The following is a 14040-nucleotide window of genomic DNA, read 5'->3' as shown; positions in this document are numbered from 1 at the left end:
TGACAGACCGAGCCTTGATCCTCCTTTTGTGAGCAAGGAGGGGCTCGACCTGCCGGCCAGGGACTATCCCTGCTCATTCCCTTTCCCTTCCTTTTCAGACCAGCCGACAGGGGCTATGTATGTGCCTCTGCAGTTCCTACAAGCAAGAAGCGAGTCCCACCTTTGCCCCTTCTTCTATTCCTCTATTTTTTGGCAGACAGGGACGTAGCTCTGCCCTATTTGGGGGTCTCAACCCCCTTTCTTCTTTTTAAAATGTTAAGCATGATGCTCACTTTTTGCCTTTCGCAGCTCATGCAACGGATCTCGCTCACACCTCACAATCGAGACATTGATTGCTTACACTCGGAGTCAGGTGTAACCTCCAAGGTAGGGTAAAGTCGCACAAAAGGGCAATAGATGAACCTAATTAAGTTGAAATAATTAAGTTGCCCATGCTAGACATGCTTAGAGTTATATTGCTTCTGCATTGCATATTTTCTTGTTTGCATGCTCATGGGTCGAGGTACAATTTTATTCTTCGATTATTATTTTGCGTAGTTGTTTATGAGTTTGAGGTGGGGTTTCGTACTTCTTGAAATACATATGCCCTTGTTTGCTTGCATACATTTTTGCCTGCACGTTTCCTTTGAGTGAGGTATGACTTCGTGTCTCATGTATTACTTATGACCTTATGTGTTTGCCTATCTAAGTGGCCAAGGTATGGTTTTGGTACCTCGTGTATTACTTATGTGCTTTTCCCTCGATGTGCGGCATCACAAGTCGAGAGTTGTTTTTTGTCTTGTTATAACCTGCATATGTTCACACTTATGGTAAATATGTACTTACATAAATGTAGTTTTGTACCTATCCTGATTTTACTTGTTTTCAAAACACTAGAAGTTGTGTTTGTGCATTGCAATTCTTTAAAAGCGAGTTTCCTTCTGCGAACCCAGTGCTCTTCAAATTGCACAACTTTTGCAAAGTTAAGTTTTAAGCCTTGCGGGATTGCGAAGTTACATTTGAGACCTCCTAAGTCCACACACTTGGGCGAAATGTTTTATAACCTCGATTTAAGGTGCGGCTCAATTTGAATAACCCTGATTGGGGGCAGGAGCCTATGATCGAGTGAGGTTCTGTTGAAGGACCTATTCTTCATTTATTAAACCTAGTGTCGCGTGTCGTGCGAATCATGTCGATATTAAGATAAATTTTGGATGCAAGATTGATAGTGATGTGCCTTGTGTGAATGACTCAATATGGCATTGTGGCTTATAAGGATGAATCATGCCAAATAAGCACTCCTATATTCTTTGGATCATTATGAAGTTGTGTGTTGGGTGTTTCTTTTGAGAAGCCTACGCACCTTCCTTTTTCAGTGTAGCGTACTTTTAGACATGCACGACATGTTAAGTACTTTGTTGATCAGACGAGAGATCCGAGACGACCTTGTATCATGAAATATGCAAAATATTGTTGAAAAGAATTCAAGACTTATCTTCCCAAATTGTGTTGTGTTACTTCTTATGCAGATAATATCTGTTGAGGTTTCTTTGGTGAAACCATATCCCTTTCATCGTAGTCGTACTTTTGACAAGTATGACCGTACTTTTTGACAAGTACGTCTTCTTACATTGCGACGTTTGGATGAGTAGGTTGTGGCAACTTCGATGAGTGCAAATAACAAAATGTTGTGATAAGCTAAATAGGTGATGATTCCGCCTTCACCGGCAAGATACTCGAGTTGGGTCGAAAGACCGGAGTATGTAGAATGGGTCTTCAGTTAACTACCCCTGATGTACTCATTCGAACCGCTGACTCCTGTCAGGAGAGAAGACGAGAAGGTACAAAAACTTCGATGGACAAGCCATTAATGACAGTTACAAGCAAAAGACTCAGCTTCTCCAGTCATCGGAGTTAGGGGAAGGAGACTACCATAATTATCCTAGGTGGTAGCTCTCCATATTCAGGATGCATTCATTGTTTATGCTGCTTTGGGGATTTCTCTCTTGGTCACCGACCGTCCCCTTAGGTGCGGACTTAGTCAGCTATTCGGGTTATCATAAAATATATTAACATAATAAACCCCCGGATCAGTCTAGGCTGTTTCTAGAGTCGTGCCTTGTGCGTATCCACTTGGTCAGTTAATATCGAAACATAATTTAAATCCGATCACACAATTTGTTGAGTTATGCACGTATGAAAGTTATAGTGTGCAACAGGTTCAATACTTATGGAATTGTGTGTGTGATTGATGTAGCATTGTATTTTGCTAGTTAAATTTCTTATGCAGTTCTTTGCTTGTAATAGTTAGCCCACTTGTGCCGGTAAAATGCTTGTAATAATTTTAGCATTGTGCTCATGATAGTTGCTCCATGAATATGTTGAAATTGAATTGCTATATAATTGCCTGTCTACTTGATATATTAAATTATTCTGCTTAACTATGTTCTATATCGTCCTGTATGTGCACCTACCAGTTTTTAGTGAAACTGATCCATTTTATGGGCAAATGATGTATAGGTGATACAGTCTGCGATGACATGATGGCGTGATGAGATCAAGATAGAGCTTTTTCCCTGACGTTTCGCTCTTGAGGACATGTTGGTAAATTTCGTATGAAGCGTATTTCAAAAATTCTCTTTTAATTAAACCTTGAGTTACTAAAACTGTTTTAGTAAACTTCTTTTTGGTTTCAACAAATATAACGAGTTGTAAAATCCCATGAACAAATTCTCAATTATTGAAAATGCATTTCGAAACCATTTGATTTCAATAGTTGTGCGGAATTCGACAAAGGAAAGTTTATGCTGTAATGCGCTCAAGGTCCATTGACTTGTGGTTTTAAAAATATCATTTTTCGCTGAAGTACTATTTAAACTCTGATAGTCGTATGATTTCAAAGCTTTCTAAACTATTCTAAAAGTTACAAGTCCTGGATTTTTGGGGCGTTACACCAAGTTCTCGGAGTTGGGGGACCCGGACTACCAACGTGTCCTAGGTAGTAGCTCTTTGTTCTTCTGCAGAAGTTAGGAATGCATCCTGTTTTGGTTTTGGGCCTTTGGGAGGTTCTCTCGGTCACTGGCCGCTCCCTTAAGATTTATAGTTTCAGTTAGAATATTCGGGTTAATAAAACACCAATGAATAATAAACCCTCGAATGTTCTCTTCTGAAATGGTTGCCTTGGCCCGCGTGTATCCGCGGGATAATTAAAGATAAACATTTAAATTAGATCATCTTAGGTATCACGTCTAGGTAGGTAGTGACAAATTTAAAATTATACACATAAACAATTACTTTTGATATGTGGACATTTACTTTTAGCATGCAATGAAATATGTGGTTATGAGATGTTTAAATTCTGCTAATACTGTTACCTATTAGTTAGTGTTCATAAACTGTTGCTGTCATAATATAGATTCTTTACTTGTTCTTGTATATGTTGGAAGTCACACATGACACCCACATCACATACTTGACACATGATATACCTGCAAGAAAAATTACAGTATTTCCTAGTTAGACAGTTGTAGTCTAATTCTAATTAATTTACCATTTTTCAGGTGAAGAATAAAATATTATGAGCGGCTGCAGGATGAGGCTTCGATCGAGATTTGATTTACTGTTCCCGGGATAGTTTGAGTTCATTTTTATGTCATTAAGACTCTGATGTTATTATTTATTAATAGTAAAATGCAATAAACATTTTGGCTTGCTCTCCACTGTGATGTTCCAGAATGCTTAACCTCATAGTATTAGTTATTTCTATTGTTATAAAAAAAATAAAAATTTTCTTATAAATTTGGGTTAAAATTTCGTGGCGTCACAGGACTTATGTTTATTCCTCTTTGTGCTTGTATCTTGCCTTGTTTTGTTCACTCTTGGACTTCTATGTGATTTTGCACATTGTTCTTGTAATTCCACATACTTCATTACATGGTATCATAGCCATAGTTCTCTTGGTCCTTTGGGAAAGTGTTTGTGGGTTAGTGGTGCTTGCAGAACTCAAGGTGGAGGAGCTCTTTTTGTGGTCTTTCATTTTTTCCTTTCTTTGGAATACATGATGGGCTCTATTCCGGAGCCTCAACTCAAACTCACTAAGTTGGAAGCAAATCAAGAAAAATCATTGAAAGGAGATGCCCAAATCAAATATATTAAAATCCTTAATCCAGGGTAGAAGATTGGGAAAGTAAACATGTAAAAATTCTTGCATGGTTCATGAACAATGTTGAGCTCAAAATATGTGCCAACATTGCTAAGTTTCGCAAAGCCAATGAGCATGGTTCTTTATGAAGGGTATGTATACCCCAAAAGACCTTGTAAGGCAATTTTTTCTTCAAGAAAAAATATGTACCATCAAACAAGGGGGCATGAATATCCGTGACTGCATTAGTACTCTTGGTCCTCTATGGGATGAGTTATCCCTTCTTGAACTCAAATGAGTTGCTAGTTAGGATGTTGAGCTTAAAAGGGAACAAATGAAAAAATAATACTTTTTCTAATTTTTACATAGGCTTATGCCCGAATTTGAACAAGATCTTATCTCCTCCACCGATCTAACCTCTTCTTTTGGAAGACACCGTTGCCGAAATATATCAAGAAGAAACTCGTCTTGGTATGATTAAGGGAGGAGATAAAGTGTTGGCCATTTCTAAACTTGACAATCATGTGAAAACCTACAAGCCTCTACACATTGGGAGGCAAAATAGCTATAATAGTAACTATAAAAAGGCCATTTGTCATCATTGCCATGAACCGCGACACATAAGACCTAATTGCTCTAAGTTGAATGACTCTTCAAAGAACAATGTCGCTTCCTTTAAAAAATTCATACCAAAGAAGGATGAACCAAGTAAAGAAAGCGACTCTTTTTCACTTGCTCAATTATCAGAGGGACTTCAACAATTACTCAAATCTCCGTCTACATCGGGTGCTGCAATAGCTTTATTTTTTCCTTCAGGTATGTCTTCTTGGATCCTTCATTTGGGAGCCTCTTTTCATACGACACTTCATGTGAATAATCTCTCTGATTTATTTACTAACTCAAAAACTACTTATGTTTCTACTGCCGATGAAATATCTTTGCAAATTAAAAGTATTGAAACCTTAGATTCTTTTTAAAATTTTTGTTTACCAAAAATTAGGGTTATTCTACAACTAAATTTAAATCTCTTTTCCATTTTTCAAATTCATGATCACGAGTGTGAAACCTTCTCATCTAAGGGTTACTTCGTGCATGATCTCTGCCCAAAAAGCAGATTGGGTAAGGCCATAGGAGGGGAGATCTCTACTTTATGAATTATTTAAATCTTCTTTCAAATTCTTTTTATAATTATGTCCAAGATAAGGATATTGAAACTTGACATAAAAAACTTGACATCCAAGCTACTTAAAGATGCATCTTCTTCTTTTTGGGAAAAAAAATTGTAATAAAAAATATTTAATTTACAAATATTGTATCTTTGGAAAGATGAAATCCATCCATTTTCTTAATAGAACTTTTGTCTCTAAGAGTCCCTTTTGAATTAGTGCATTCGGATGTTTGGGAACCTTCTTCCATCATATTAAAAGGGGGATATTCATGTTATATTACTTTTATAGATGATTTCACTAGTTATGTGTGAATCTACTTCCTTAACTTCAAATCCAATGTGTTCTCTTTCTTTAAAAAATTTTATATGATTGTCAAAAATCAATTTCAAAGCAACATTTCTATTCTTAGATCCGATTCAGGTGGTGAATACTTATCAAATGAGTTTCAAAATTATTTAGAAAAAAATGAGATTTGTCACCAAAAGTCACATCCTAGTACTCCCAAACAAAATGGATTAGCCAAAAGAAAATATAGGATATTATAGAAACCAGTAGAACACTACTTATTTTTAAAGATATTCCAAAAACTTTCTTCGCCGAAGCCGCTCTTAAAAAGAAGTCGTCATTCATATTTGGGTTTGGATTTGAGATGAGATCCAGACCCAGCTCAAGTTCATTATGTCACATGTTCATTAATGGCTCACTTGTATTTTAGTCTATTGTGTGAAGGGTATTTTAGTACCCTAATATTTGTATTAGTAATACTTGAAGAAAAGCCTAATACGCAAATCCCTATTGTGGGGTTTTCAACAGCATACATTGTCTCCTCCATTCTCTTTCTATTCTTGTGGCTGAACCTCAGAACCTTTAATCTCTAACATAGTATCAGAGCAGCAGATCCAACGTTGAAGATCGTGATCTCCTTGAGTTCATCAAAATCTAATTTCCTGTCCTCCTCTAAGGTAGCTTTCTATTCAATCTCAAATCCCCTTCCTGTATTCTTTCTCCTTACCGATTTTATCAACTCTTTCTTTCATTTCTTGGTTTTCAAATTCAATCTTGGATTTGTTAGACGTGCTTTCTTTTCTTTCCTTCGATTATTTATTTTCCTCTTCACTGTCTTTCTAATATGAATGTGATCTTTCACAAACAAGATTCTGGATAACCACATAAGATCAGTTTTGATCTAGGCGTGATTTCAAAATTGAAAGGATCACGTCAAAGTTTTCTTTTTCTGATTTCTAAAATAGATGCAAAGCCAAACTTTGATCTGGGCATGATCGCCTCTTCCTTTTAATTAATTGTAATTCTCTTTGTTGATTAATCTCTTGAATCTCTTTTGTCTTTCCTCTTAATTCAGAAAACATGTCATTTTCAAAGTGACGTGCTCAATACTGATTGAGTCTTATTCGAAACAGATTTTACAACAAAATCTATTTTACTGCTTCTGGTCTGCAAATCGTCTGGATTAAAAAAAAAAAGAAAAAAAGAGTGAAGCAGAATTTGTTTGGAATATAATTTCTGTTCTGAATTTCTTTTGAGTCAGATTTTTACTTGCCACCTTGTTCTAAAATCATCTTTCTCCTTTGTTTCTCATTTCTTTTCGATTTCGATATTCTTTATCTCTAGAATATGGATTCATTTTCTCCTCAATCTGGTCTTTCTTCAAGATTTCTCAGTCAACTCATGTCTGAGAAACTGAACAACTCCAATTTCCTAACCTGGAAGAGACAAATTATTCCGTTCATAAGAAGTCAGGATATTTCCGGACATCTAAATGACTCTGTCCCAGTTCCTCCATAGTTCATATCACAAGAAGACAAGAATGGTAAGGGCGATTCTTCTATTACATATATCAGAAATCCAAAATATGTATCCTGGATGAACCGAGATCAGACGTTGGTGGTCTATATCGACCAAGGTTTTAAAACTCGCCGAGTCAACTCGGTGACTCGGCTCGGCCCTCCAGCGAGTCAACCCAGCAAGCTAAACTCAGTCTGCGAAGACTCGGCTGTGACTCGGTCTGACTCGGCTTGACTCGGGCGAGTTCTGGAATGTTTAAAATTTGATTTTTTGAGTATTTCAGAATAAAAAAAATTTGTAATATTATTGAGAATATTGTTGTTACTTTCTTAATGTCTTCAATATGTAAAGAAGACAATATGTGACTATGAGCTAAGGTAAATGTTATTGGATATGAATCTATTTCTAGAAGCATCAGGCAAGACAATCTTCAGATTCAACAACAGCTAATTAATATTTTATGATCAAGTAGATTGCTGCTTTTATTATGTTCTATACAATTATATTTTTTGCAGTTTCTTTGCATAAATGCATTTAATATTTTGCTTTAAACTTTACTAACATGACTATATAACAAGAATTTGGTTTTCTCCTCACACCTTTCCTCTTTGCCCCGTCTTTATGAAGGCATAATAGACAAGAAACTGGAACAAAGTCATACATAACTTTGGCCTTAACATCCATAGAGTTCCAACATCTACTTGGTGCTTCTTTCTTGTCCTTTTAGACTTCATATTTTCTTTGTATCTCATATAGGCTATACCCCTTTAATCAGAACCAATTGTCCTCACCTTGCCTTATCACATCCAACAAAAATTTCTCTTTTCTTTATAGGCATGTGCATTTTTAATGCATAAAGGCATCTATGTAACTGGAATAAATTGTGCTCTTTCATTCCACATTTCCAACTTATTGCTCATTAATGAACAATTTATCCACATGCTACAATCTCCTTATTTTAGTTCAACCCAAGATTCTGCATGGAGCCAAAAAACATCTCTTGTTTACTGAAAAACATGGTTTGAGACAAATTATATATTGTTTTCTTTTAAAATCAAAAGTTAACAAAACCCGGTCCGAGTCACCGAGTTGACCCGCCGAGTCACGAGTCAATAAAGAACGAGTCGAGTCCCGAGTCACTGGGTTTTAAAACCTTGATATCGACTGGTTCAGACATATTCTCAAGTTTCTCAGGCCAGAGTACTGTTTTTAAAGGAGTTTCAAATGTTGAAAAAGGATTCTATGACTATCATGAAATACTTGAATAAAATGAAGACTATTACAGATCAGTTAGCCATTGTGGGGTGTGCAGTCAGTGACAAGGATATGGTGCAACAAACATTGAGCGGGCTGGGTGTTAAAATATAGACATGTATTATATATATACATGCGTATATATATGTATATTTTTTGTTGTATCCAAAATACCCGATAGGGGTATTTTGGTCGTTTCACCATGTAATTTTATTTTTAGGATTTTTCTTCATTTCTTATTTTTTATTTTGTATTTTTCTTTTTCACCTTGGGATCATCGGGGGCCCCACTTGTGTAGACATTAGGGTCCCCAACAATCATTAATATGACCATTGGGGCTCCCCAACGTCTACCTAGTGGGAGCCCCAATGGCTCCCTCTCTCTCCCTTTTTCTCTTGTATATAAAGGGGTGCAACCCTCTCATTTCTTAGTGGAGTTTTACCTCTCACCTTCAATAAAGATAATTTCTTTTTAGCCTTTTAGCTTCACCCCTTTGTGGGTTTATGTGTTTGCACTTTATGTGTATTTGGTTACCCTTTAGTGGGTATGTGTATTCGCACTTTATGTGCATGCTTATGGGTTCATTTTTGAATCTATTGCATTCAAAGGTCATTTTCTAACATGGTATCAGAGCAAGGCGGTGATCAAGTTATTTTTTAGTGCATTGGGTAGCATGTCACTCAAGAAACTTCAAGAAAAATGGTGAAGTATTCGTTGTTTCTTTTCTCTTTCTTGAAGTTATTCGGTATGTATTCTTTTTCTTAAAAGTATCATGCATTATGAAGCTACTTTCTTTATCATTTATATGCATGTGTTTCCTTTATCATTATGTTTTTTAAATCAAAATGTATTTTGCACATTTAGTGCTTGTATTATTCATTGAGCTTTTGCCTTTTTCGCTCTTGCACATTAATTACTTGTGTTATTTGGGTTTTCATTGAACCCTTACTTTTTTGCATATCACATTTCACTTATTCACATGTTTTGAAATTTTTAAATGATAATTTTTAAATTGGTGAACTTGTTTTTCTAGATACATGATTCCTCAAAACTTGCTTGAATGGGTCGTTTATCATGTTTATCTTCCAAACATAATTTGATGTCAATCTTACTTGAACTCGTGAGTATGGCTTTAGGAGCTTTTGTGATTATATTTCAAGTCTTGCATGTGATTTAAAGCTTTGTATTAATAGACATATGTGGTTGTGATAAAATCTTTGACTCTTTGAATTTTAATTTTTATAAAATAACTTTGGTACTTTGAAGTTACATGCTTAACGTTGTTTGAAAGCATGAATTACATATGTGTGGGAAGTTCTTAAAGAAAGTTGGGTTGAGATTGGAATTTTTAGTATATAAAAGATTGTGATAATTCGCGTACTTTTCTACAAAAACCATAATTGCTATTGTATATATTATGGGTAGTGATTGGATGTTTATTAGAGATTCCTTACATGTTTGTGTCTATCCACTAAAAGTCTTGAATATGGCTTTTTTGTGTGTTTTCGGGAAAAACCCTTGACATATAATTGGACCGGCCATGAAAATTCTATAATATGATCAGCAAAGTTTACTTAATGAGTCATTTCATAGATATTTGAGCAATATTTGTTTTAAAAACTACTCTTGCCTTATTTATTAAAAGGAGTAATCGTGACTTGTTATTTGGCCTGAGATTTCTCTCTTATGTAGTGATGTTTTTCTTAAAAATCTCAAATATGATTATCTTCAATTATGTGTCTCATTGTAAGCTTTATACATGTCCATTATTTGACTAGATTAATGCTTGTTACATTCTCTTTTCATAATTGTTTTGTGACTGACTTATGAGTTGGTTCTAACTTTAAAAATATGTGTTTTATTACTAATGAGTCCTATTGGTCTTTGCTTAATGCACTTGACTCTCATTTGTAATATAATCACTTTTTGTGAGGTTCTCTCATTAAATAAGTCTTGTTTGTGTGTCTTACTCTTTGTGTAATTAATGTATGAATGCTTTTAGTAATTCTTGACTGTGGATTTCTCCCATTTGAATTAAGTTTTTATCTTTCCTCTTTGTTTTGCATACTCATTTTTGAGTGTTATAGTTCTTGTTGGTGAATACTATTTGTGAGACTTCCACGGTTCTTGTAAGAAGAGTGTTTGTGAAAATCCTTCGAAGTTTTGGTTTATGAAGGATTGTTGTTTGAGAATCTTGGTGGTTCTTTTGGGAAGTTTTGTTGTAAGCTTTAGAAGGTCTTATTGTAGAATTCCATTCCGTTTTACAAGCTTAATCCCTTAGTTAGAATTCCATTCCGTCACATGGATTCTTCTAACAAGGCACCTCACCCACGTCACACCAGTACCCAGGCGGGTGCGACACTTGGACACAACTTCCTTTGTGTTAGGTGAAGCCAACCACACTGAGGTTCATTTCTATCTAAAAGTAGATTCAGTTAACCCTAATCAAGTCATATATATATATATATATACTCCCCGCACCCCCGCTCCTAAGTTTTTTTAAAGTGCCGCATCCACACCCGCACTCGCACCTATGTGACACAGATTGTCATTATTTGCATGATGGGTATCTAAGAGAAACTATTATGTTGCCATATGTCACATTGGAATACTAGCTTGCGAATTTCTTCACCAAAGCTCTTCCTGCTCGATTTATTTTTATCCTTAGCAAACTTTTGGTTATTTCATCGTAAGTTTGAAGGGGGGGTGTTAAAATGTATGTATGTCTATGTCACATGGGTGCGGGTGCGGCACCCTGCTAGCCGAATCCCTGTGACATAGATGCATGTATATATATATATATATATATTCATATATATATATATATTCATATATATATATATATATATTCATATATATATATATATAGATATTCATATGTTTTATATATTCTTATGCATTATAATAGTTAAGGCCATATAGAGGCATTTTGGTCTTTTTACTTATAAGAATAACTGTTTATTAGAAACAATTATTAATGTATTTTTAATATTATTTATTTTTTCCTTTTTTATTTCTTGTAATTTGTCTAACCATTGGGGCACTCCTACCATAGAGTTGTTGGGGAGCTCCCAACGGTCATATGGGGCCCCAATGGTCATAAATATGACCATTGGGAGCTCCTTAACAACTCTATGTGGGGAGCTCCCAATGGCCTCCCTCCTTTGTTGTGTATATAATAAATAGGGGATGTGCTTTCCCTTATTCTTGAATGCTTGAAGCCTATTCTTTTACTTGTTTTTGTGTAACCCTTTGTTGGCTCTTTGTATTGTCCTATAGTGGACTTATGTTTATGCACCTTTGTGATTGTATCTTGCCTTGTTTTGTCCACTCTTTGAGTTATATGTTCTTTTGCACATTGTTCTTATAATTCTGCATACTTCATTACAAATGAGTTGGTTTGAGCTTGGCTTTATGAGAGGCTGTTGCTGAACTCAAGTTTATAACAAGCCAAACTCAGTCTTGAGCTCAAATACATATTGAGCCTAAACTAGCCAACCTTGAACAATGCAAACTCTGCTCATGTGGCTTGTTTACTACACTCCACCTATGGCCTATGACCATGCAAATGTGATGTTAAAATTACTCTTCCTTTAGCAATGATTAGCTTTTTCTCATAGGCTGGAAATGAGGCAATTAGATAGAACTGACCTTCCCAGATAAATCCCTAATCTAGACTGCTATTTTGATATATTTTTAGTTACCCACCTAAATTCTCCCATGTGCACCCCGATTATTATGTGTAGGTGTCTCTATGTCTATGAGTAGATAAGAACTAGCTATAATTATCTGGAGACCTTGATGACAATGTCCTTGAACTACTTCTTGAAATTTATGGCAGTACCTTATTGTTGAAGTTTGTGATATGCAATACCAAACTATCCTTGGTGTGGCTGAATCTCTTCCGATAGTGGGATTTGCCTGCTAATGCGATCTCTAGGCCTGGATAAAGGTGGATGGTTGATACTAACAGTGACTGTCTATGTATCTTTTGTCATATCTTTCACACTTTTGTCATATCTTGTGAAAAAAAGTTGCAAGGGAAACCCAAATCTCATTTATTACTAGAAAACATTCTCTAAATGAATAATAGGGTGATAACATCTTAACCAAGAGACAGGTTGAAATCCCATAATTGCCGCTTCAAAAGACAGAAAAACACAATAGAGTGCTAATATTTTTTTTCCCTGTTCTTTTTCTTAGGCAGGTTGTGGGATGTCCTTTCACAAATATTATCATCACTAGCTGCTACCGTCTCAGTTAATGTCTATATGGTGACAGCAACATGCAGGCAAACAAATTTTCCTTGAAAAATTGGCAGTAGACATGCTAGGAAAAATTGGATCGGATACGTTACAGAAACCTTCCATTTTGGACTTCCAGATACGTTTCAAACATGTCTGTTGATCTTTGGCATATTAATATATTTAAGATGGTGGTTCCATCTTTTCTTTTCATAACTGCAGTAGGAAGACGTCTTGGTAGGATCTGTCATATTTAGATTCATACTCGTCTCTGACACAATAAACAGGAATTCTGCCAAATTTACCTAGAGAAGCTTTGTGACTAGCATGTTCCATTTTCTCCTGCTTACCTCTCAGACATGATGTGTCTGCGTGAGCAAGACTCTTTCAGAAGGTTTGGATTCTCTGTCACGTGGTCTTTTGCACATGTTTTCCTTGTAGGATGGCTTCAGTCTTTGCGGGACAGGTTAAGTCCAACTTGTTAATGAGTTATCTGATGCTTGTTTGTTGGTCACTCATGACCTCTTATAAGATCTATAGCTTTGTATTTACTTTCTTTTCATCATCTCTTTTGCTATTTCTTGTTCTTGAATAGCATGGTGTTTGATTGTTGTTTTATGAAAGGAAAATTACTTCATGGTCCACCTTTTAATATTTGTAACATAGTTTTGTCAAAGAGAAACCAATTCATGGTGTATATTTGTGACAAATTTTTTTAACTTGTGCTACAAGTATTTTGATATTTTCTCTATTGTCTTCTAACGTAGTGTAAGAACCAAGCAGCGTGCCCAAGTGCAATGTCACAGAAGCTCTGTCCAGCCATTCTGATCTCACCAGGAAACGGTGAACTCCCAGTAGAGAGTGTTTGCCATGTCCATGATTCTTGCCAGGACCATAGGTGTGAGACCAGCAAAGATTGTGGCATTGATTCCATTACCTGCAGAAAAAGAACGTGTAGCTTAGCAGGATACTGTGGTTTATGGTTGCTAGAAACTTGAAATTCTGCCCACTGCTTGGTATTTCTGAGAAATTGTAGAGGGTGCGGGGGGGGTAAAGAATGAATTTGGTATCGAGCTAGCCACAACACAATGAAGAAAAGGCAACAAGCGCATTTTCAATGATGTGTGCAGGCCGTGGTTGCTTGTGGGATGGTGTTCTTCAACCTTTAATGTGTTAAACGAGTATTCTTTATGATTCACAGAAAAGAGGAAGTGCCCACTTGATAAAGTTGTACCAGAAAGTTTTGTTACCTGTTTTCTGATCTGTATTTTAAAACCCATTCATTCACAAAATAATAGTTCATCTTTAGTGTGTATCAAAGTGTCGTGCTATTTATGAAATGCTTTGAATAATCATCTACCATTTTATGATCATTGGATACACTCTCTCTCGTGAAGAATCCATTGTGCCTGACCTAGTTTATTAATTCCATAGAATCCGGCAATATACT

The 14040-nt window shown here is 35.8% G+C and overlaps 1 protein-coding gene across 1 annotated transcript in view; it reads left to right on the top strand.

Moving 5' to 3' along the window:
• LOC149818522 (alpha-mannosidase I MNS5-like) overlaps positions 1 to 13902 on the top strand; it is an 80568-nt gene extending 66666 nt beyond the window's left edge. The window contains exons 15-16 of the mRNA XM_089986238.1: positions 11626 to 11634; positions 13358 to 13902. Coding sequence (XP_089842364.1) covers positions 11626 to 11634; positions 13358 to 13588 — 240 coding nt within the window. The 3' untranslated portion in view covers positions 13589 to 13902. The remainder of the gene's footprint in view (positions 1 to 11625; positions 11635 to 13357) is intronic.
• The last annotated feature ends 138 nt before the right edge of the window (positions 13903 to 14040 follow it).

Source organism: Nuphar pumila, chromosome 13 (genome assembly GCF_984573655.1).
Source record: "Nuphar pumila chromosome 13, dmNupPumi1.hap1.1, whole genome shotgun sequence".
Classification (NCBI taxonomy): domain Eukaryota; kingdom Viridiplantae; phylum Streptophyta; class Magnoliopsida; order Nymphaeales; family Nymphaeaceae; genus Nuphar; species Nuphar pumila.
This window is presented reverse-complemented; position numbering and strand designations above follow the sequence as displayed.